The 21,452-nt window shown below is 45.1% G+C and overlaps 1 protein-coding gene across 2 annotated transcripts in view; it reads right to left on the minus strand.

The window, feature by feature from the left end:
- Positions 1–21,452, minus strand: part of LOC115470325 (transmembrane protein 150A-like) — a 261,116-nt gene that overhangs the window by 124,816 nt on the left and 114,848 nt on the right. For both annotated transcript variants that reach the window (XM_030203371.1, XM_030203370.1), the window contains one exon: positions 14,395–14,466. In XM_030203371.1, the coding sequence (XP_030059231.1) occupies positions 14,395–14,466 (72 nt within the window). The remainder of the gene's footprint in view (positions 1–14,394; positions 14,467–21,452) is intronic.

Genomic DNA, 21,452 nt, shown 5'->3' on the forward strand with positions numbered 1-21,452 from the left:
GTGGGTTTTGGGGGGCTCAAAACCCAAGGTAAGGGAGCTATGCACCTGGGAGCAATTTCTGAAGTCCACTGCAGTGCCCCCTAGGGTGCCCAGTTGGTGTTCTGGCATGTCAGGGGACCAGTGCACTACGAATGCTGACTCCTCCAACGACCAAATGGCTTGGATTTGGTCGTTTCTGAGATGGGTGTCCTCGGTTTCCATTATCGCTGAGATTTGGGCGTCCCCGACCGTATTATCGAAACGAAAGATGGATGCCCATATTGTTTCGAAAATACAGGTTTCCCTGCCCCTTTACGGGGATGTCCTGCAAGGACATCCTCAGCAAAGCTTGAGCACCCCGTTCAATTATGCCCCTCATAGTGTTTAAATATTTCCTCAGCTGATATTCCTGGTATTCTTGGAAAATTAATCAAACAGAGATTTCTTCTATGTACTATGTTCTCTAGATTGTCACATTTGAATTCCGTTAGTATTACCCTTCGATAAAGCAGCAAACTTCTCAAAGACTGATACACAGTTTCCAAGGTCTGAATGGAATTTTGTGCTACTGACAACTGGGACTCCTGTGATTCAATTTGTTGCTCCAGTTCAACAAGTCTAAGATGCCATCTGGATAGTTATGGATTGACACAAGGCTACGATAGTCTCCATATCTCTCCTATAGTAAAATTTGTTGGCCTTACCAGGGAAAATTGTTCATAAATATGATCACATAATTCCTTTATTTAAAATGCATCACTGGTTACCAGTCCAATTTCACATTTTGTTTAAAATTCTCACTTTGGCTTATAGAACCTATTATGAGTGGCTTCCACCCTACTTAAGTAATGTAGCTATTCCCTACACTCTTGGAAGGACCCTTAGGTCTTTGCAGGACTTTAGAATGGCTATGTCCCATATTTCTAAGGCTTGTTGGGAATCAACACACTCTTCTGGTTGGCTCCTGACCTCTGGAACAATCTCCCAAAGGCATTGCATGCAGAAATGAACTTAAAAGCATTAAAAAAGTTATTAAAGACCCATTTTTATATATTAGTTTTTGATATTCAGCAAGAAGGGGAGAGAAAGATATATTGAAATACATTGTAGTATGAAATGTGATATTTGGGGGTTCTGTTTTGGTTTTTGCTGCTTCTGAATTTTTTTTTTAATTATTATGGAATGTATGTCTATCCTATCATGACCATGGAGTTGTTTTCCGAAAACATTTGTACTTAAACGCCTAGATCCAAAAAGGCTGGGTGGTATATCAAATTTTAATAAACTGTAACTGTAAGTGCGATACTCAGCACTTCACTAGCTAGGATGAATCACATAAAGATAGGACTATCTTTTATGTGGTCCTAATTATGCAATTATCTTAGTTGGTTAAGGGCTGAATACTGGCATCCCCAGAATGCCCACAAAGTAGCCAGGTTCATCATCGGTGCTAACTGGGCATTTTCAGCACCACAATCCAACTGAGAGTCACTTAGGTCCCCCTTTTACCAAGCTGTGGCAAAACGGGCCCTACACTGGCTTTAGTGAGTGTTTTTCACGCGAGCCGAGGCCCCCTTTTATCGCAGCTGGTAAAAGGGAAGTCTCGCTTTCCTACAGGAAATGACCGTGTGACAAGTAGAGCACTTGCCACGTGGCCATTTCGGGGGGAACCTTTACCGCCACGCATTGAGGTGGCAGTAAGGGCTCCTGTGCTAACCCGGTGGTAACCAGGTAGTGCGCGACACTGCCCGATTATCGCCGGGTACACTCCAGTGCTACAAAATAAATGCATCTTTGTAGCGCTGGAAATGACGGCATGCTAGGGGTGGGAAGTAACGCCGGGTTACTATGGTAGCTCGGTGGTACTTCCTGTACAGCAAGCGTTAAGTCCACATTGGGCTCACCGCCACTTGGTAAAAGGAGCCTTTAATATGCCTGGTTAGCCCCGGAAAAGTGATTTAAATGGACAGGAACAATTTCTGGCCATTCAAATCGTTTTGAATATTGTCCCCTTCATATTCTAAAGTACTACCAGTCAGCTCAGGGAGCAGAGAGTTAGCATACAGAAGGTTTGTGAGTCTGAATTTTAAGCAGGTTCAGCCCCATACAGAAAAGATATATTGAGGGGTTTAATTTAGATTGCTTCTTTGACTGTTGCATATCAGGTGAGGTACCACCTCTACTCTGATGTTTCTGTGGATTGGAAGTGTAATGTTTCTTTTGTGACTGAAGACTGACTTCCTTCTGGAATTGAAATAATGGCATGAACTTCAGTTACAGTCAAAATGTCCATCGGTGAGAATAACAGTGATCTTCAAGTTATATCAGTAGAGAGTTCTGCTCCCTTAAGGATATGCAGAGACTTCTAGTGACTCTACCAGGATAATGGAGTTTTAACCTCTTCATTACCCTAACAATTCTGGAACAAGGAGCTGTTTCTCCTGCAGGTGATTGGCAATGCTAGAAGGGGACACCTCTTGGAGAGAAACTGTAGTGGTATAAATACCTAACCAAGGGAAGTTTCTTTGACTTTGGCTCCAGCTTCCCCAGCCATTGTGAGGGGCAGGGTAGGACCACCAAGAGACAAAGTCGGGCCCAGGGAAAACAACCCCTAGGCCCCCACTCTCCCCCCCCCCCCCCCCCCCCGGGCCTGCTTACTTTCTTGTCTCCTGCTCTTGTGTACCGGGCCCATGTTAACTTGCTCTGCTGCACAGGTCTTTCTTCCTACCGCATCCCCTCCCATGTTTGCGGAAACAGAAAATACTTCACACAGGAGGCGGGACAAGGTAGGAAGAAGGATCTGTGGCCGACAGGGCAGAGTTAACGCGATAACCTGGCACTGCAGCACACAAGAGCAGGAGGCCAATCTCAGCCATGCTTGCGCTGGGTGGGCCTTCCTTGGAAGTCGGGCACTGAGGAATCTTGCCCCCCCCCCCCCCCTCCAATCGGCGGCCCTGAGGCAGGGTCTTTGGCTCCTGCTTCCCTGGCCATTGCACCAGTACAATTAAGGGAAGGTAGTCTCTAGCTAACTCAGTCACTGCACCTGGAGAGAGGGAAGAGTGACAGCGCCTATTAAGTTGATGTAATAGCACAACTAATAGCAAGAACAGGGAACCATAATCATGTGCTTCTAAGGAGAAAAAGCAGTGATGATAGAGCAAGCTTGAAGGAACTGGAGTGGACCAGAGGAGAGTCCTTGAAGATCTACAAGGATAAAGAAATCCAGCACCAGAAATCCTATCAAGGAAAGAACAAACCAGATAAAGAGATTGATATTCAAAGCAAATTAGCTGGCTAGAAATGACTCCTAGCCGGTCAAATCACCTGTTAGGGGCTAACCACTCATTTTCAGTGGCACTTAACTAGGGGTGTTCCAGGGTGGAGTCAGCTCTTGGCTTCTTAAGTAACAATATTCAGCACTTAACTGGCCAAGGTAACTGTATAAATAGGACCCCAAAAAACTATGCAGTGCCCCATAGCCAGTTAAGTGCTGAATATTGCATTTAACTGGCTATAGCATAGCCGGCTCTGCAAACCCAGAAAATCAATGAGAAAGCCCAGACATGGTCCAGCATCTAATTTTCAGGCATAAAGCCAGCGGTGGTCAGCAAAACACTGAGCTCTGCTGGCTGAATACTGACCCCCCCCATTACGACCACAGGCTTGGAGAGTCCTGAAGAACCTGATATGAACTTACAGGAAGCGCTTCTCTCTGGGAAAGAAGGCCCAAGAGAGTGCAAGCAGTAAAATGATCCAGGGATCTCTAGCAATGAGAGAGTGCTCCTAAGGAAACCTACTAAAGCAGTAAGTAATGGAAACTATTTGCTTGTTGTTTTAACCTCTGCCTCTATATATTGTTATTGTTTAGAATGGTTCCTTTTTGCCTGAAAGATACAAATTTCAGCATGGTGTTGTTTGGGTGAGCATTCCCCCCCCCCCCCCCCCCCCCCCCCCAATGCTGTTAGACAGAGTGCCTCCTTCTACCTCCCTTTCCTCGTGTGGTCTAGAATTTCCCCCTCTCTCTCCTTTCCCTCCCTGTCCAGCATCACTCTTTCTCCCCGGCCACCACCCCCTTCCCTCAAACCTCTCTTGGTCCCTTGGCTCTTTCTTGCTGTCGTCACTGGGACCTCTAAAATAAAATGAAAGAGCAGCCAGCACAGAACCCCATGTTCAAGCATTTGGCAAGGCTCTGCTGATCCTACCCCTTTTGATACATAATTCCTGCTGCTTGGGAGAGACAGGGAAGGAAGGGAAAGCATAGGCAGAAGAATGGGATGGGCCACAGAGACCACGAGGCAGGGACAGAGCTTGATTTGGTTGGCCCTCCCAAGTAAAAAGATGTTCCACTGCCCCTGACAAACAATGCTGGGGGGGGGGGGGAGGAGAGGGAGGAAAAGAGAAAGAAGCAGAAAAGACAGAGGGTGTATCAGAAAGTGTTGGAGAGTGAGAGAGTGTGTGTCTGCCCAGGAAGGATGGAGGGGAGGGAAGAGAAGGGAAATGGGGGGGGGGGGGGGGGGGGAGAGAGAGGGGGGGAGTATGTGCCAGGGAGGTGGGAGGGAAGGTGAAAGACAGGAAAGATATGAGGGCAGGGTGTGCGGAGTGAGAAGGAAAGATATAAAGTTGAAGAATGCGTGATTTAATCTGCTATCTAAAAGGCCAGAAAATTTTAAACCAAGAACATTACTTAACTCTTCTGCTGAATTTTAAAAGCTATTAAGATACCTGAAGAAAAATTAATTTATTCATGATCAGCAGGCAGCGCACCAAACAAGGGTGCTGCTACCACTGCAAACCTTATGCCAGCTAGGAGTAGTAGTAGAAGTTGTTTGACAGGTCTGGGCTATCAATAGACCTGATCTGTCAAACAGCAGAAGAGGTTTGACAGATCTGGACTTTTCTCCCGGACCTCTCAACCTAAGCACGCCCCCCCCCCCCCCACACACACACACCAAAAACACAAGACCTGGAGATCCGGTGGACCTCCAGGCCCCTAACCCCAAAGCACAAAAACCCTTGTGGGGTTAACCCATATATGGAAGTTAAGACCCGCCCAGGGTATCCCAGGATGCACTGGGCAGGGCAGGACACCACCATTTTGGGAAGGCGCTCGAAGAGGAGAGAGGGAGTGCTAGTCCCTCCCTCCTCCCACTACTACAACTACGGACCACCAAGGCATTTTTGTGCGATGTGGGGTGGGGGGGAGAAGGAAGCTAGCAGTCCCACTGGACCACCAGAGATTTTGTGCTTTGGGAGTGAGGGGCCTGGAGGTCCACCGGACCCCCAGATGTTGTGTTGCACGGGGGTGGGCTTAGGATTGACAGGTCCGGGAGAAAATCTCAGACCTGTCAAACCTCTTCTGCTGTTTGACAGATCCGGTCTATTGACAGCCCAGACCTGTCAAACAACTTCTACTACTACTACTACTACTTATCATTTCTATAGCGCTACAAGGCATACGCAGCGCTGTACACCATACCTGAAAAGACAGTCCCTGCTCAAAGAGCTCACAATCTAAATAGGACAGGCACACAGACAGAACAACTAAGAGGTAAGGGAATTCAAGAGGTGGAGATAAAAGGGTACAGGGCAAGTGAATAGTGGTTAGGAGTCAAAAACAGCGTTAAAGAGGTGGGCTTTTAGCCTGGATTTGAAAACGGCCAAAGATGGGGCTAGACGTACAGGCTCGGGAAATCTATTCCAGGCGTGAGGAGGATTGTGCCTTGGGCACTTGCCCAGGAACAATCCTCCCGCAGAAGTACTCCTATGATCAGAGAAGTACCCCTGTGATCAGAGCCAATAGTGCACATAAATTTGCATGCTATTAGCTTTGACCTTAGGGGCGTTATGGCCCCGTGCTGTTCTGGAGCTATTTTTAGAGTGCTGTTTGGAACAGTGTGGGGCTTCTGATCAGCAGCCCATTTATGTCTATGGTTACTCTCTAGGCTCTAATTCATTGTATTTCTTCTCTTACAGGTTCAATCCCCATGACAGATCATATAAGCCAGTTACAAGTTGTGTGGAGGACCTTGTCTCAAGGAAGTCTATTATGCAGCTGACACCCCCCAAGGTGACAGCTATTTTGTCTCTTAGATCTCTCCTCTCTTTTATTCATCACATGCACTCTCTTCTATAAGGGGTCAGCTCTCTCTGGGGGGGGGGGCAGTTGTGTTCCTAGGTTGGCTGCCTCCTGGGACGGATCGTCGCTGTGCCCCCAGTACATCACCCCCCCCCCCAGCAAATCACCCCAATGGCGAATCATGACACCCCCCCCCCCCCCCGGAGCATTACCTCCCCCCCCCAAGGTGCATCGCTCTTACCTCCTGGAGATGTAGAGAGCACTTAAGCGGCTTTTGGCTCCACCGGTTCCCTGCTCTGGAACAGGAAGTAACATCAGAGGGAGCAGGGAACCGGCGGAGCCAACAGCTGCTCCCTGCACCCCCTTGCAGCGTGCACCTGGGGCAGACTTCCCCCACTGCCTCACACTTGGTAGTAAATCTTCAGCTTTGGGATGGGCCACCCTTGGCGTCTCTGTCAGAGCCAATGAATGAAGATTTCAGATTTTCTGACAGTGGCACAGGCTCTGGGATTGCTGTGTCAGTCATATGGTTTTCTTTGGTCATAAAATAACTATATGTCAGCATGCAGCAGGGTCAGTTCACAGGCCTCATGCAGATATTTTCCTTCTATTGCTACTGCTTGAAGGTTTTCCTCCGTTTAAGCCAGGAACAATGAAATGAGGTGAGACGAGTGCTGGAAATGGGAAGGAGCAGACCTGAGAAGAGCCAATGGGAGCAGGGAAGTAGGTAATAGAACTTGAACCTTTGGAGGCTCTCCTCCCATTGGAATCATCAAAGGAGGCACCCCCTCCCTACCCCAAGTGTCACTAGGCCAAGGACTAGCCTTATATACAGAAGAGCAGACTTAGCTTAGGGCAATTGTCCTGCAACTAGGGCATACAAAAGAGGAGAGGCTGGGGGAAGGGGAGAAATTTTACGGAAGGAAGACAGAAGAGAGGTAGGAAGACTGGACTGAGGGCATGGGGAACAGGAGACCAAAGGGAAGCAAAAAAAAAAAAAAGTAGAAACAGAAAACAACAACCAAGCACAAAAATGTAATTAAGAATAATGTATTACTTGCTCCTACAAATTTAGGCTGGTACTCAAGTTTTTAAAACGTTTTTCCAGCCCTGCCTTTGAGCTATTTGGCTGTCTCCACCATCCTTCTCCCTCTCCCTCCCCTTCCCCTCCCACCCCCCCCCCCCCCCCCCCCCCCCCCCCCCCCCCATATACAGATTAGGACTCTCAGTTTATCCAGTTTCCAATGCCTTAAGGCCTGGCAGATGCTGTTTCCATAGGAGAAACAGATAGAGGGTAACAAACAGCCTGAACACAAAGCATTATCCATCTTCATGTTCTCTGGGAATTCAGTGGCTGAACAATAAGACAGGCAAACAGAACCGTTCCTGAAGCTACCACGTTTTCAGGAATCCAAGGATCGTTTTTACATTCCTGAAGTTTCTATGTCTATACCACTTCCGAAGAGAAACCAAAAGAAACTATATTTAGAAGGTAATTTTGTAAAGTGGCATCTCATGCATCTCTGTATGGCCTACTTGACTCTATATAGTGCTAACATAGGTATGAAAGAATATATGGACATGTTGGTGCCAGTACTTAAATCAGCTCAAGGACTAGTATAAATATCAGTGCACACTCTCCACAGGTATGTGCATAAATTTAAGCGTTTTATAATCTAAGCACAAGCTTTCCCCCTGTCATGCCCACAGTGAAAGTATGTGCAATGAGGCTTATGCGTGTACTTTTATGCTAGACAGTATTTTATAAATAGCCATTCATGCATGCATATTCTTTGCACCTACAACTAGTCAAGTTCCTTATAAAATTGCCCCTTAATGTCAAGCTCCAGTTCCTTTCATTTTTCCTTTTATTACATTTATAAATCACATTTCCAGAACTCTGAAAGTGAAGTGTACCAAAAGCCTATACAAACAAGTAGATATTAAGCGTAACATGAAAAATTGAGAGGGACAATATACTTCACTAGCTCTAAACCTCTCTTCTCTGGTGGCAGAAAATATAGCCTGGGTCAGGATGATTTATTGTGCTGGGCAACATTTTCAGAGAGGAAACAAGGAAAGAGTCCTGAGGCTGTTTCCCTGTGGTCTGCAGTCCACTATGGGTTGTTTGCCCCACCCCCATCTCCTCCCTTCTTCAAGAATAGAATTGTGATTGCCAGGCTAGTCTACTTAGATATGTAGAAATAAAGGTTAACCAGCAAGTTCTAGGTGAGAGCTGTTTATTGGAGTAATTCATGGGTTCTCAACCCAGACTTTGGGACACAACAGCTACTCATACCCACTAAACTTGACTTACCCACAGCCCTAAATAAACTGGACTACCTGTCTAATATCAATTCAAGAATGGGCTAAAAACAACAAACTTTGCATGAACCCAAGTAAAACTGCGATTCTATGGGTCCCTAACACAAGTGGGGACATACCTGACATCAAAATCTCTTTTGGGAAATATGAACTCCCCCTCAAATCGCAAGTTAGAAACCTATGAATACAGCTCGATTCAACACTTACTCTGATCCCCCAAATCCAAGCAACCTTCAAGAGCAGCTTCTTTCACTTATGACATACTACGCTGCCTGTCTCCTTACATTGAGAAGGTAAGCCTTATCTCAGTTGTGCATGCTGTGATAACATCAAGACTGAATTATTGTAATGCACTCTACACGGTCTGACTACAAAGGGTTTGCACCAGCTCCAATTGATTCAGAATGCCACAGCAAGACTAATAGAAGGTTGTAAGCGATGTGACCACATCACACCATTTTTGCATAAACTTTACTGGCTACCAGTACAATACAGAGCCAAATTTAAAACTCTATTTGACCTTCAAGGCCCTTAAAGAAAATGGCCAGGAGTACTTGAAGAACAGGATCTCCCACTACACATCTTCAAGGTCACTAAGGTCTTCCCAAGGAGTTTCCCTAACCCAGGCCTAACCACACCCTATCCAAACAGCAAGCAAGATATCACATAGGAATGTTCATTCAAAACCTATATCAGTTATTTGGTAACTACAAAAAACCTTATTGAATAAAAAAGGTGCTTACCACAATAATATACATTATAGTTAAATTTCTGAAAAAGGAGGAAAAGACCTCATAAATATTCTGCGGACATTCTGTATGGCAGGTTGAGCAACAAAATCACTAATGCAACAATAATATACAATATTATAGTTAAATTTCTGAAAAAGAAGGAAAAGATCTCATAAATAGTCTGCAGACATTCTGTACAGCAGCTCAAGCAACAAAATCCCTAATGCAGCACAAATGTACCAATTCCCCTGATGAAGTCTTATGGTGAAACAGGAAGCCCATTGGGATTCACTGACAAAAGTGCTTTAAATAATTGATTCAGATAAGTGTGACTGAGTGCTGAATATTGAGTTTGTCCTATCAAGATTTTAGAAAAACTAAACAGAGAACAAAAATTAAATTGAATAAAGTTTCATTAGGTAGTGTATGGAGGTTTTTTGACCGATTGTTATGTAAGTCTGTTGAGACCACACTTCTTCAATACAGATAAAAGTCCGCAGACTATTTATGAGGTCTTGTCCTCCTTTTTCAGAAATTTAACTATAATATTGTATATTATTGTGTCAAGCACATTTTTCATTCAATAAGGTTTTTTGTAGATACCCGAAAGCAAGCCTTCTCTGGAGTAGCCCCCACGCTCTGGAATGCACTCCCTGAAAGGCTTCACTTAATACAAGACTATCTCTACATCAGGAAGCAGATGAAAGCTTGGCACTGGCTTTGCTTCCCAATTACTGGAGTTGCCATCTAAGAACCGCCAAGTTTCTTTCCATACAGGATTCCTTTGTGTTTATCCCACGCATTTTTAAATTCCGTTACCGTTTTCATCTCCATCACCTCCCAAGGGAGGGCATTCCAGGTATCTACCACCCACTCCGTTACAAAGTACTTCCTGATGTTATTCCCGTATCGGTCCCCCCTGCAACCTAAATTTATGACCTATAGTTCTACCGTTTCCGTTTCTGGAAAAGATCTGTTTGTAAATGAATACCTTTAAAATATTTGAGTGTCTATATCATATCACCTCTGTCTTTCATTTCCTCCAGGGTATACATCTTCAGGTCATCAAGTCTCTCCTCATACATCTTGTGCGCAAACCCCGTATCATTTTCGTTGCTTTTCTCTAAACCGCTTCAAGTCTTATGTCCTTAGCAAGATAGAGCCTCTGACACTGAACACAATACTCCAAGTGGGGGCCTCACCAACGACTTGTAAGCGGGGGTCAACACCTCCTTTCTTCTGTTGGTTATACCTTTCTCTATGCGCCATCTCCTACAGTTGGGGAGCGAATCTCATTAGGCTTTGTGTGCTTAGGGCTGGAGAAAAGTGATCCAGCAAATATCTACTGGGAAAAAAAAACAGGAAGTTGACCGAGGAAAGAAGTATTGTGTCTTCACAAATGTCAAGAAATAGAGCTGAAGACGAACCAAAGGAGGGCAAAGTGAAATAACCTATCATTTAAAGAAGAGAGGATCCAGTGTGCTGGTGAAGATAAAGAGGAAGATTCCAGCTAGTACTACAGTTGGACTGCTAACATGATTTTGTTTTGTGTCATTATCACCTGTGTATTGACCTTTATACCCGAAGAATGCACATCATTAAACTGTGATTTTATTCATATGTAAGCTGGACATTGGATTGATTGGAGTGTGTTCTTGGGTGCAAACAAATGAGGACTAAAAGAACGATGACCTGCAGAGGTAGGTTCTTCAGAGTTTGATCTCCCCTTGTCCAGCATGTGCCTAGGGATCAGGGGCCTGGCATTATGTACCTGCCCCACATTATGGGGGCAATTCTATAAAATAGGTGATGATAATTTTCAAAGGAATTAACCTGGCTAATAAAGGAGTAAACTGATTAAGGGGCTCATTTTCAAAACAGAAAAAAATGGCATAATAGGCAGATAAACCTAATACTCTCAGAAACATTTCTACAGCATATAATCAAACCAACACCAAAAAACTGCTCAAGTCTGCTAGTTACTGAAAAGAAAAATTTCCCAGAGGGTTTCTTTTTTTTTTTTTCTTTTTGTCGGAGTGACATGGGTGGTGTTAGGTGATGAACATTTATTGCCAGTAACTATTTGCCCCAGTCTGAACCTTTTGACCCTTACATTTCCTGACTTGCTTCCTCTGTGTCTCTCAACTCCTCAAGTACTTGCTCACACCTTCTAGCCCCCTTAGCCATACCTATCCCTTCCTCTGTAACTCGCCCCCTTCCCTCACCAAATCCTCACTGTCCCCAAACCCCCACAGTTCCCATTCTACATCCACACCTGCTTGTTTCCCGTCTCTCATTGTTCCTCTGTTAGCCCATTCCCTGTTTGTCACTGTGCTCTGTGCTGCTGCTGTTTGTGTGAGGCCTGTGTGCTGTTCCTAGGAAAGTGAGTGCTTAGTGCTGCAGCTATGTGTGAGGACTGCTTGTTGGTGATGGGAGAGTGAGTATTTTGGGCAGCTGGTGTGTGTCTCATGACTATGTGCTGGTGCTGGGTCTCATGAGGTGCAGTAAGTGGAGGTGTGCACAGTGGTGTTTCTGGGTTCAGCGGGTTGCACCTTTGGTGGTGGGACACCTGCAAGGGAATCATGGATGCGCTGCATGCTTTGCTCAGTCACACCTTGCTGAAGGTGGATGAGTGGTTGGAAGGGAAGCCCCAGAGGAGATATCCCTATCAGAGAGTCTTCAGGCCCCGCACCTGCTTCCTGGACCTCACTGACCAGGAATGCCTTAATAGGTTCCGCTTCGACAGGGCTGCCATACAGCATCTCTGTGACCAGCTAACACCCCTCCTCCAGCTCAGGACACACAGGAATAATCCTGTGCCAGTCCACCTGAAAGTCACTGCCTCCCTCACCTTTCTGGCCACTGGCACCTTCCAGTCAGTGCTAGCAGTCAATGCAGGTATCACCAGCCTGCCATCTCCAGCTGTCTTCCCCAGTTCCTCAATGCCTTCCTCACCCACACTATATTACCTTCCTCACTACCAGCCAGGCACTCCAATATGGCTCAGTTCTACACCATAGACTGCTTCCCCTCGGTCACAGACATCGTCTGCACACATATCACACTCAGACGACTCCCCCCCCCCCACTCAGGCACATGAGGAGACCTAAAGGAATAGAAAATCATTTCACTCCGTGAACATGCAGGTCATGTGTGTGATGCCCAGGGAGAGATTGTGGATGTGTGTGCCCACTACCCAGGCTCCACTCACGATACCTATATCCTCCAGCATTCAGGGATCTACTGCATGTTTGACCAAGGGGAGATCACCTGCAGTTGGTTCCTAGGTAAGCAGTACAGGGATTTCCAAACCCCACACCCTCTCCAAACCTTCAACACACTCCTTCTCTCTAGATGCCCCCACAACCCACAACTATTACCCCACTTCCATAAGGTCACCAAACCAGCCAATACACATCCATGTCTGTGATTCTGCTTTCCCCTACAGGTGACAGAGGCTATCCCCAGCAAACCTTCTCATAACTCCCATAGCCCACCCGTTAAAAGAGGGGGAGGAGGAGAACAACAAGAGGCATAAGAACTCCAAACCATCATACAACGGACTTTTGGCCAGCTCAAGAATCAATTCAGATGTCTGGACCATTTTGGAGGGAAGCATTACTACAGCCCTGAACAGGTTGCTAAACTTTTCATGGCCTGCTGCATGCTGCACAACATGGCTTTCCAAAGAAGACAGGCCCTGCCAGAGGAGGGCAGCAACCACAGCAACAGGCGTCATACCAAGAGGATGAGAAGCTCTCCCCCCCTCACACCCGCATGCAGAGCTGACCAGGGAGCATACCAGCTGGGGGGCCACGCCAGACAACGACTTATCCTCACCGGAGATATGCCGTTAGACAGAAGTAAGTTGGTAGTATAAAAATTCTAAGTGGGAATGGTTGGAGGTCTTTCTACAGCTCCAGCTCTACTTGACAGTTAGCCAGGACTCAGGGAGAAGTACTTAGCTAGCACTGTAGGACCTACCAGGAGGACCAGGAGCTCTGACTCCTGCATGGAGAAATTAGGCTCCCTTCTCAAAGACGTGCCCACTGAGGAACATTACTCCACGTGCAAAAGTATATATGCACATTTTGCATGTGGCGGGAACATCCTGCTGTTGCCGCGAATGTTATCTCAATGCATGGACCAATACTGCAGTTGCACTTTGTGCATAGTGTATTTTCAATTGGCGGAAACATTTATCTCTGAATATCTATGACCTTTTTGGTACATCCTCTTGCAAAAGCTTTTATTTTTATTTTCTTATATCGGAAAAATGTTTAATTTTTTCTTCCATTATGGACTTCAATTTTTACATGTTTTCCAATAAATGTTTATTTCTCCATTTGAACGTCATATCGAAAATGCCCCTCTAAATCTGTCAGGTTGAAGACTGTCCTCCTCTCCCCAGCAGCTATACCTAGCCACCCACTTTCACAAGCTGGTTAGATTAACTGTGGGGAAAATGGACATTCCTATGGGATGAGTGAGGGGGAGAGGGAAAGCACATGCAGGGGATTTGATTTTCCAATCCTTAGGTCTATTCCTGTAAATGCTTTGCAGACTTTGCAGAAGCAACTTGTTAAGGGAAAACTACCCACATATGTTCTCTTTGAAATTTAGCTTAAAGGTCCATGGGAATAAAGGTATCTATGGACCTTCAAACTACCCACCCTCCTGAGAATTGTTCCTTGTTCAGGGTTGGCTCGGGTGCCTGGTGTAATGTCGATGGTGGCCCCATCCCTTCAGAGAGAGGAATGGGTTGAGGGTGCCTTCCCCTCCTTGGGGAGAGTGAGTTATGTCGATGGCTTGGTTGATAAGAGGCCGTATAGCATTCCTGATTTGCATGCATGCTTAGGGCTCTTGGTGGTACCCCTTGTAGCGTACCACCCTGCTCACCCTACCCTAACATTAGCTCTGCCCTTGTGCAAGTTCTCATGCATGGAAAGTGCTAGAGACTTGGAGGATATGTTATTTCAAGTACTGTAAACATCCTCCTAAATTCCATCCCGCAAGATGCAGTTGCACCAGAACTAATTCCAATGCTGTTCTATGCCCATCCACTATGTGCAACCATAACATCAGCAATTTCCAAGGTTTGCAGTCAGACCCAGACTGTAAAGCTTCCATATAGATCTGCTAGATGTGCACAGTAGTTTAAAAATACAAGAGTCCAAACCACACACAAACACTGCTTGCTTTGATGCATTTAAGAGATATTTCAAATCTCACATCTATGAAAAGACAAATGTGCACAATTATAGCCACACAAACATTTCCTACCTGACTAGAGGCACATGATCCATGGTGCAGCAGGAGCTGGGTTCTTCCAGTTCACAGGACTGGTTGTAAGCCCTGCAGAAAGAAAGAAGTGAATGTTACTACATGACAGTCCTTATAGAGCAGTGATGGGCAACCTTTTGAGCTTGGTGTGTCAAAATTCGCCAAAAAACCGAGCATAACTCGGGTGGTGTGTCACTTCGAGAAAAAAACCATAATTTCGCGATATTTATAGTTTAAATAACAAAAATGTATAATTGTAATATAAAACTGTATTTAATAAACCAAAAACTAATTATTTAACTTACCTACTTAGTGACTTCTTTGTTCATCTGTCAGTCGGTTTCTTTTGTTGGTCTTGATATTATTTAACTTGTGTGGGGTGCCATGAACTAAGATAAGTGAGGGGGAGGGGGAATTCTTTAACTAATCTGCCTATTAGTGACTTTTTTGTTGCTGAATTTCATTGGCTAAATCTTCAATTGAAGGTTGGTATTTTGTACACTTCAAGCCCAAGCAAGCGCTACTAACTTCATCTGTCAATCTGTTTCTTTTGTTGGTTTTGATATTATTTAACGCTGAGAATAAGGTTTCACAAAAGTACGTAGAGGGAAAAATTGTGAGTAAAGCCATTGCTATATTTTTCAGGGTGCTAAAAGTGTCTGGTAATCGGATCCATGCACTCCAAATTTCCTGGTAACTCAGATATTCTCTTAATAATTGCATCTTTATTCTGCATATCGTGAAATAGAACTGGTGCACATCTTAGGAGAGTTTCTTTAATAAATTCTCCCTCACTGAGTGCTTTTCCATGCTGAGCTATGGAGTGAGCAATGCTCAAACTTGCAGATGTTAAATTTGTAGAACCTTTTACAAATTTAAGGATGGACTTAGATTGGCTCTTATAAAAGTGTAGCTGCCTGGAAATGTATTCCTTCCGTTCATCCTCACTTTTTTTCAAGAGCTGGGAATGATTAGTTTCAAAATGTCTATTTATATTCCACGTTCTGCTTACTACAGTTTCAGTACATAGAACGCAAAATGATTTGCCATTTTTTTCTATAATGCCATACATCTCGGTCCATGTCTCTTGAAAGGGTCGGCTACTGCTACTACCACTTCCTTTACTTAACCTTGGTTTTTTATTTTTTGAGTTCTCCATCAGGGGGGCAGAGACAGAAGATAGAATTATAGATAGCCTGTTAGCCCTAACTAGCCTAACTGACCACCTTATGTAAATTAAGATGGCTGCCGCTATTTCTAATGGCGGGAAACGGCACCCATAGCACATGCCCTCGCCTCTCCCAGCCTCCCCCTCACCTATCTCAGTAATGGTGGTCAATTACAAATCCACGACACCCCAGAACAGTAGATTGGATGATGGTTGCTGGTAATGGTGATCACAGGGCCCTCAGAGATGCGTCCCCCACGGCATTTCGCTGCTCTCTGCTCCGCCGGCCGGAAGTGAGGAGCCGGGGCAGAGGGAGCAGCAGGGAAGGAGCCAATAGGAGCGCACACGGCACACCCCCAGCGGGTAAACATGCACCGGGTGATTTCGCCGGGGGGGGAGGTCGCGCTGCACCGGGGGGGAGGGGGGGCGCATCAGCGATCCGCCCCGGGTGTCAGCAAGGAACTCCGCTGCTTCTCTGTATGCGGCCACATGCGGCCGCGTGTCACTGAAAATGGCTACGCGTGTCAGTACTGACACGCGTGTCATAGGTTCGCCATCAGGGTTATAGAGAGACCCCTGCATGCAGACAGAGCATATGCCAGCTGAGACTAGACTGTTGGCACCTCTAGCAGATACAAGAGGTTAAACTGTAGATTGCAAAGCATTCTTGAACAAGCCAAATGTTAGCTTTGCTTCCAAGCCAAACATACTTAAAAAAAAATAGTACCACACAGATGATGATGTCAAAGAGTTGTGAAAATGTCATTTACTGTAGGAAACTGCCTTTGAGCGTATTAGAAACATATACATTCAGAGTATTTATTCATGATTTTCTACTAACTTTCATTTGCAAGTGCCATGTTTCTCTTATTTTCACCAAGTTTGGTTTCCATGTCCTCCGAGCCTCCTCATTCAACCGTTATGAGCACATATAAGGAAACACCAGCAGCAGGACTGGATATTTCCCGCTGATAAAGCAATGTTGCTCACCTGTAACAGGTAGTTTTTGTAAACAGAGGATTGATAAGTTATAAGTGGATGGTGTCATCTGACAGCACCGAGATGCAACTGCTCTCCCAGAACTCAGAACTTAATGTAAAGATCTTAGCCTGTGCAGCCGTTTGCGCACACCGCAGTCTCTGTTGCTCGTCAGTTAGTTATAAAGGGACTGTGACCTATATCAATCCTGCTGTCTACAGCAAGCACCTGTTACAGGTAAGAAACACTGCTTTCCCACCAAAAAGGAGTCAGTATATGTTGGTGAATCCTGAGTTTAAGGCTGCTCAGCTTTACATTATTATAGACTTTAGAACAGCCCACATTAGTGGATTACGAAAGTAAGTATTGCTCTCACTCTCCCTTCATACCGTATTACCTTACCTTATTGTTTCAACCAACCTTCAGCAAAGAGTATTGATTTGAATTCAGCAATACCCTTTGCTGAAGGTTGGTTGAAACAATAACAGGTAGTAAGGCATGAAGGGAGAACAGCCTATGTGCACCTCTGTCACTTTAGTAGGACTAATTTAATGAAACGTGACCTTAAGTTGAGAAGAACTTCCTGTTTTGGAGGGGACAGAAGCCAGATGACATTAATTATGTGATGATGTTCAAGCCCCCCCCCCCCCCAAACAACTGGTCAGCCAGTTGTGTGATACCTCTTAAGCAGAAGATAGAGTTGCCATCCCGGGGGAGTGAAGCAAAGGGGAAAAATATCTCACCACAGTAGAGGCAGGGAGGAAAAATTGAGGTGGGGGGGGGGGGATGTTATGGCACCTGTGGCTCCCCCTGTTATTACACCTATGTATAATCAGAAGTATATGATGTTGGTAAGGTGCAAAGAGTACACTGACTGCTATAATGGTGATGTGTAAGCACTACTACAACACAAGCATAGCCAAGGAGGAACAGAGTCAGAGTGGAAAAATTGATCTTAGTGGATCCTAGTGGATTTGAGACAGTAATATGTTTACCTCATTCTTAACCCAGTAAGAGAAGGTCATGAACAGTCATTATGCTGTGATGTGCGGTTTGTAAGTACACTGGAGATCATTCTCCTGTGAAGCTCCGAGATACATGACAGACCTCATGACATACCAACCAGAAACACATCCAAATCATCACGAACATATATAAATCTGCACTACCCAAGCTGCAAAGGACTTAAATACAAATCAACTTACGCATCCAGTTTTTCCAATATAAGCACACAACTGAGGAACGCATTACCAAAAGCCTTGAAAACAACGTACGACCACCTAAACTTCTGGAAATCACTAACCTGTTTAAAAAGGCGTACCCCGCAGATCCAACTTAAATGCCTGATCTCTGCAACACAACAAAAGTAAAGTACGTAATGGACATAACACAACTGTTCCGCTGACTTTTCCACATGAACTTTACCTTACCACAACATCACTTTGTATTTGTTCACACCGGAGTCTGTGAACGCCTCTCCGGTACTATGTAAGCCACATTGAGCCTGCAAATAGGTGGGAAAATGTGGGATACAAATGTAACAAATAAATAAAATAAATTCTCTATAGATCGCACTAAGGTTAGGCATTGGAATAACGGGTACTACGTGTAAATTCTGTAACGGCAGTTGTGCATGCAACTGCCTTTATAGAATACTAGATTAAGTCCACATTTATTTATCTATTTATTTGCTGCACTTGTATCCCACATTTTCCCACCTATTTGCAGGCTCAATGTGGCTTACAAAATGTTACAACGACATATACACATTATAGAATAAGAATTTCAGAATAAAGATACAGTTAGGAGCATAAGAATATCATAGCAATCACATTAACGGCATAATAATTTTACAATTGTTACAAATAAGAGTGCATAAGTAAATCATGTAGGATTGGAAGTGGATTGATAGATAAACATAACATAATGATATCAGGACAAGATATAGGGTTACCATTTTGTGTCCTCTGAAAAAGAGGACACATGTCACGCCCCCTACCCCGCCCCCGCCACGCCTCATACCCCGCCCCCACCACGCCCCCTTCGGGTCCTCGTTCCGCCCCTCTATTCCCCGCCCCCCGTCACATGGTTCCCCCCCCCTCACATATTCCCCCCCTCACTTACTATCTAGCCCTGGTGGTCTAGTAGGGTCTTCTCTTCGGGGCAGGAAAGAGCCCCCTCTTTCCTGCCCGGAGCGCTGCCTGTCCTTGCCTGCTGCATCCTCCTCGGTCTGGCTGGAGATTCAAAATGGCCACCGAGAGTTGAAGTGGCCTCGCGAGAGTTCAACTCTCGGCGGCCATTTTGAATCCCCAGCCAGACCGAGGAGGATGATAGACAGGGGAGGCAGCGCTCCAGGCAGGAAAGAGGGGGCTCTTTCCTGCCTCGAAGACGTCACTAGACCACCAGGGAACATGGTAAGGAAGGGGAGGGGACGGGAGTAGGGTTACCACGGCGCCGATCGCCCGCCCACACGCACGCGCCTGCCCGCACCTGCGCCCACGTTTGTCCAGAAATCCGGACAAACGTGGGTGCAGGCAAAATCCGCCGGACGCCCCGGACATGCCCTCAAAAAGAGGACATGTCCGGGGAAATCCGGACGAATGGTAACCCTAACAAGATATAAAGTTCAGTCATGAGGATGTAATTAAGATGAACAAATAGGAGGGTTCGGTAATAGTTGTAATTGGAATAATTTGGGAGTCAGATTGTTATGGGGAATCTTTTTTGTACGTCTTTATGAATAAGTAAGTCTTTAGTCATTTTCGGAAGATTGTCAAGTTGTGTGTTATTTTTATAGCGATTGGTAATTCATTCCATAGTTGTGTGCAGATGTATGAGAAACTGGATGTATGTACAGATTTGTATTTAAGTCCTCTGCAGTTGGGATAGTGAAGGTTTAAGCAGGTGCGTGATGAACTTTTGTTATTTCTCTCTGGTAAGTCAATTAGGTCTGACATGTAGGATGGGGCATCTCCATAAATGATCTTATGAACCAAGGTACATATCTTGAATGTAATACGATCCTTCAGTGGGAGCCAATGCAGCCTTTCTCTAAGGGGTCTGGCACTTTCATATTTCGCCTTACCGAAAATCAATCTGGCTGCGGTGTTCTGGGCTGTCTGGAGTTTCTTGATGGTTTGTGTCAGGATTGCTGGAGGTCAGGATTGCTGGACATACTTATATTAATATGAAACCAGCTTGACATACTTAGATTAATGTTAGACCAGCTTCTGACCTCTGAGAACTCCCCCCTCCCTCAGGAATCAGAGGATGGCAAAATGGACCAAATGGTGTTGAGCTGCCTGCTAGCCCTGTGTTTAATTACTCCTGATTAACATACCTTTTGTTCCATCTGGGAGCAGAGCTCTCTTTGAGAACAAAGGAGGCCAGACATAGAGGCTCCCATAGCCTGGGACTTCAAACAGGAGAAACTGTGAAATTGGTCACCTTTCCTGACTTCAGAGAAGGTACACTGGAGTTTGGCTGGGAAGGAAGATAAGTTTTTTTTATCTCTTTCTGTTCTGGAGGTATAAAGGAGAGCACATGGTGCTCAGGGCACTTCTCTCTGTCCAGGGCACTTCTCTCTGTCCGGGCACTACGTCTCTCTCTCTCTCTCTGTCTTTCTCTGGGCAGCAGAGCATAGAGCTCTGCTTGTACTTCTCTCTCTTTCTTTCCCTCTGCCCACATATATACCTCTTGCAGCACAACCCCAAGGCTTCTCTCTTCCTCTGAACAAACACCCTATCCTTTCTTTCTCTCTCTAAACACACACCCAGAGACAGCCTGTAGCAGTTACCTGTACTAAGTGCTGTGAGCCTATACATATCTGCAAATATAATATACTTTATATATCCAAACTCGTGTGGACTGTGTATTCTCTGGGAACCTACTGCCTCTACGAACTGGACCCCGAGACCAACCCTAGACAACGATTGCTGACAGTTTGTACCTTGCATCCCGCATATAAGGAATTACAATAGTCCAAATGGCTCAGAACCAATGATTGCACCAATTCGCGGAATGTCTCTCTTGGGAAGAAAGGTCTTGCTCTTCTAAGCTTCCACATTGCATAGCACATTTTCTTTATAACATTTTTTACATGGCAGTCTAGATTAAGATTGCGTTCAATTGTTTCGCCTAGGAGTTTCAGGGTGTCCGCAACAGGGAGAGTGTGATTTGGTGTGTTTATGTGTCTAGCTTTAGTCACAAGCACTTATGCTAGCTCAATGGCTGGCGTAGATGCTTGCACCTAACTGTATTCTATAACCCATGCATGTAACTACCTGACATGCCCTCAACCCCCTCCCCCCAGGTCCACGCCGCCCTTGGAGTTGCACACATTGGATTTTGAGCGTGCATCTTATAGAACACTGACTAAGGACAGTTATGTGTATAACTTAACACCAAATTAGTAACTAATTAATTAATTACGTTACATGCACAACTGACCTTATTCTATAAGTTGTGCATGCAAATTTCCAAGCTAGTTGGAAATTTGGGCATGCAACTTTCTAGAATTAGGAGAACTGTGATTAGAACACTGAGTGCTAAGTAAATGAGAAATTTGTGTCATGATAGTCTGATTAAACATTTTGGAAGAAAGAACTTAGATTCCAAGGTTCCTAAGATTATTCATATACTTGGATTTTGCTCACACCTTTTTCAGTAGTAGCTCAAGATGAGTTACATTCAGGTACACTGAATATTTCTCTGTCCCAGGAAGGCTCACAATCTAAGTTTATACCTGAGGCAATGGAGAGTTAAGTGACTTGCCCAAGATCACAAGGAGCAGCAGTGGGATTTGAACCAGCTACCTCTGGATTTCAAGACTGGTGCTCTAACCACTAGGCCACTTCTCATTATGTTATGTTATGTTATGCTATGCTAACTCCCAGTAATGGTTCGAAGTGAA

Source organism: Microcaecilia unicolor, chromosome 5, assembly GCF_901765095.1.
Source record: "Microcaecilia unicolor chromosome 5, aMicUni1.1, whole genome shotgun sequence".
NCBI classification, from domain to species: domain Eukaryota; kingdom Metazoa; phylum Chordata; class Amphibia; order Gymnophiona; family Siphonopidae; genus Microcaecilia; species Microcaecilia unicolor.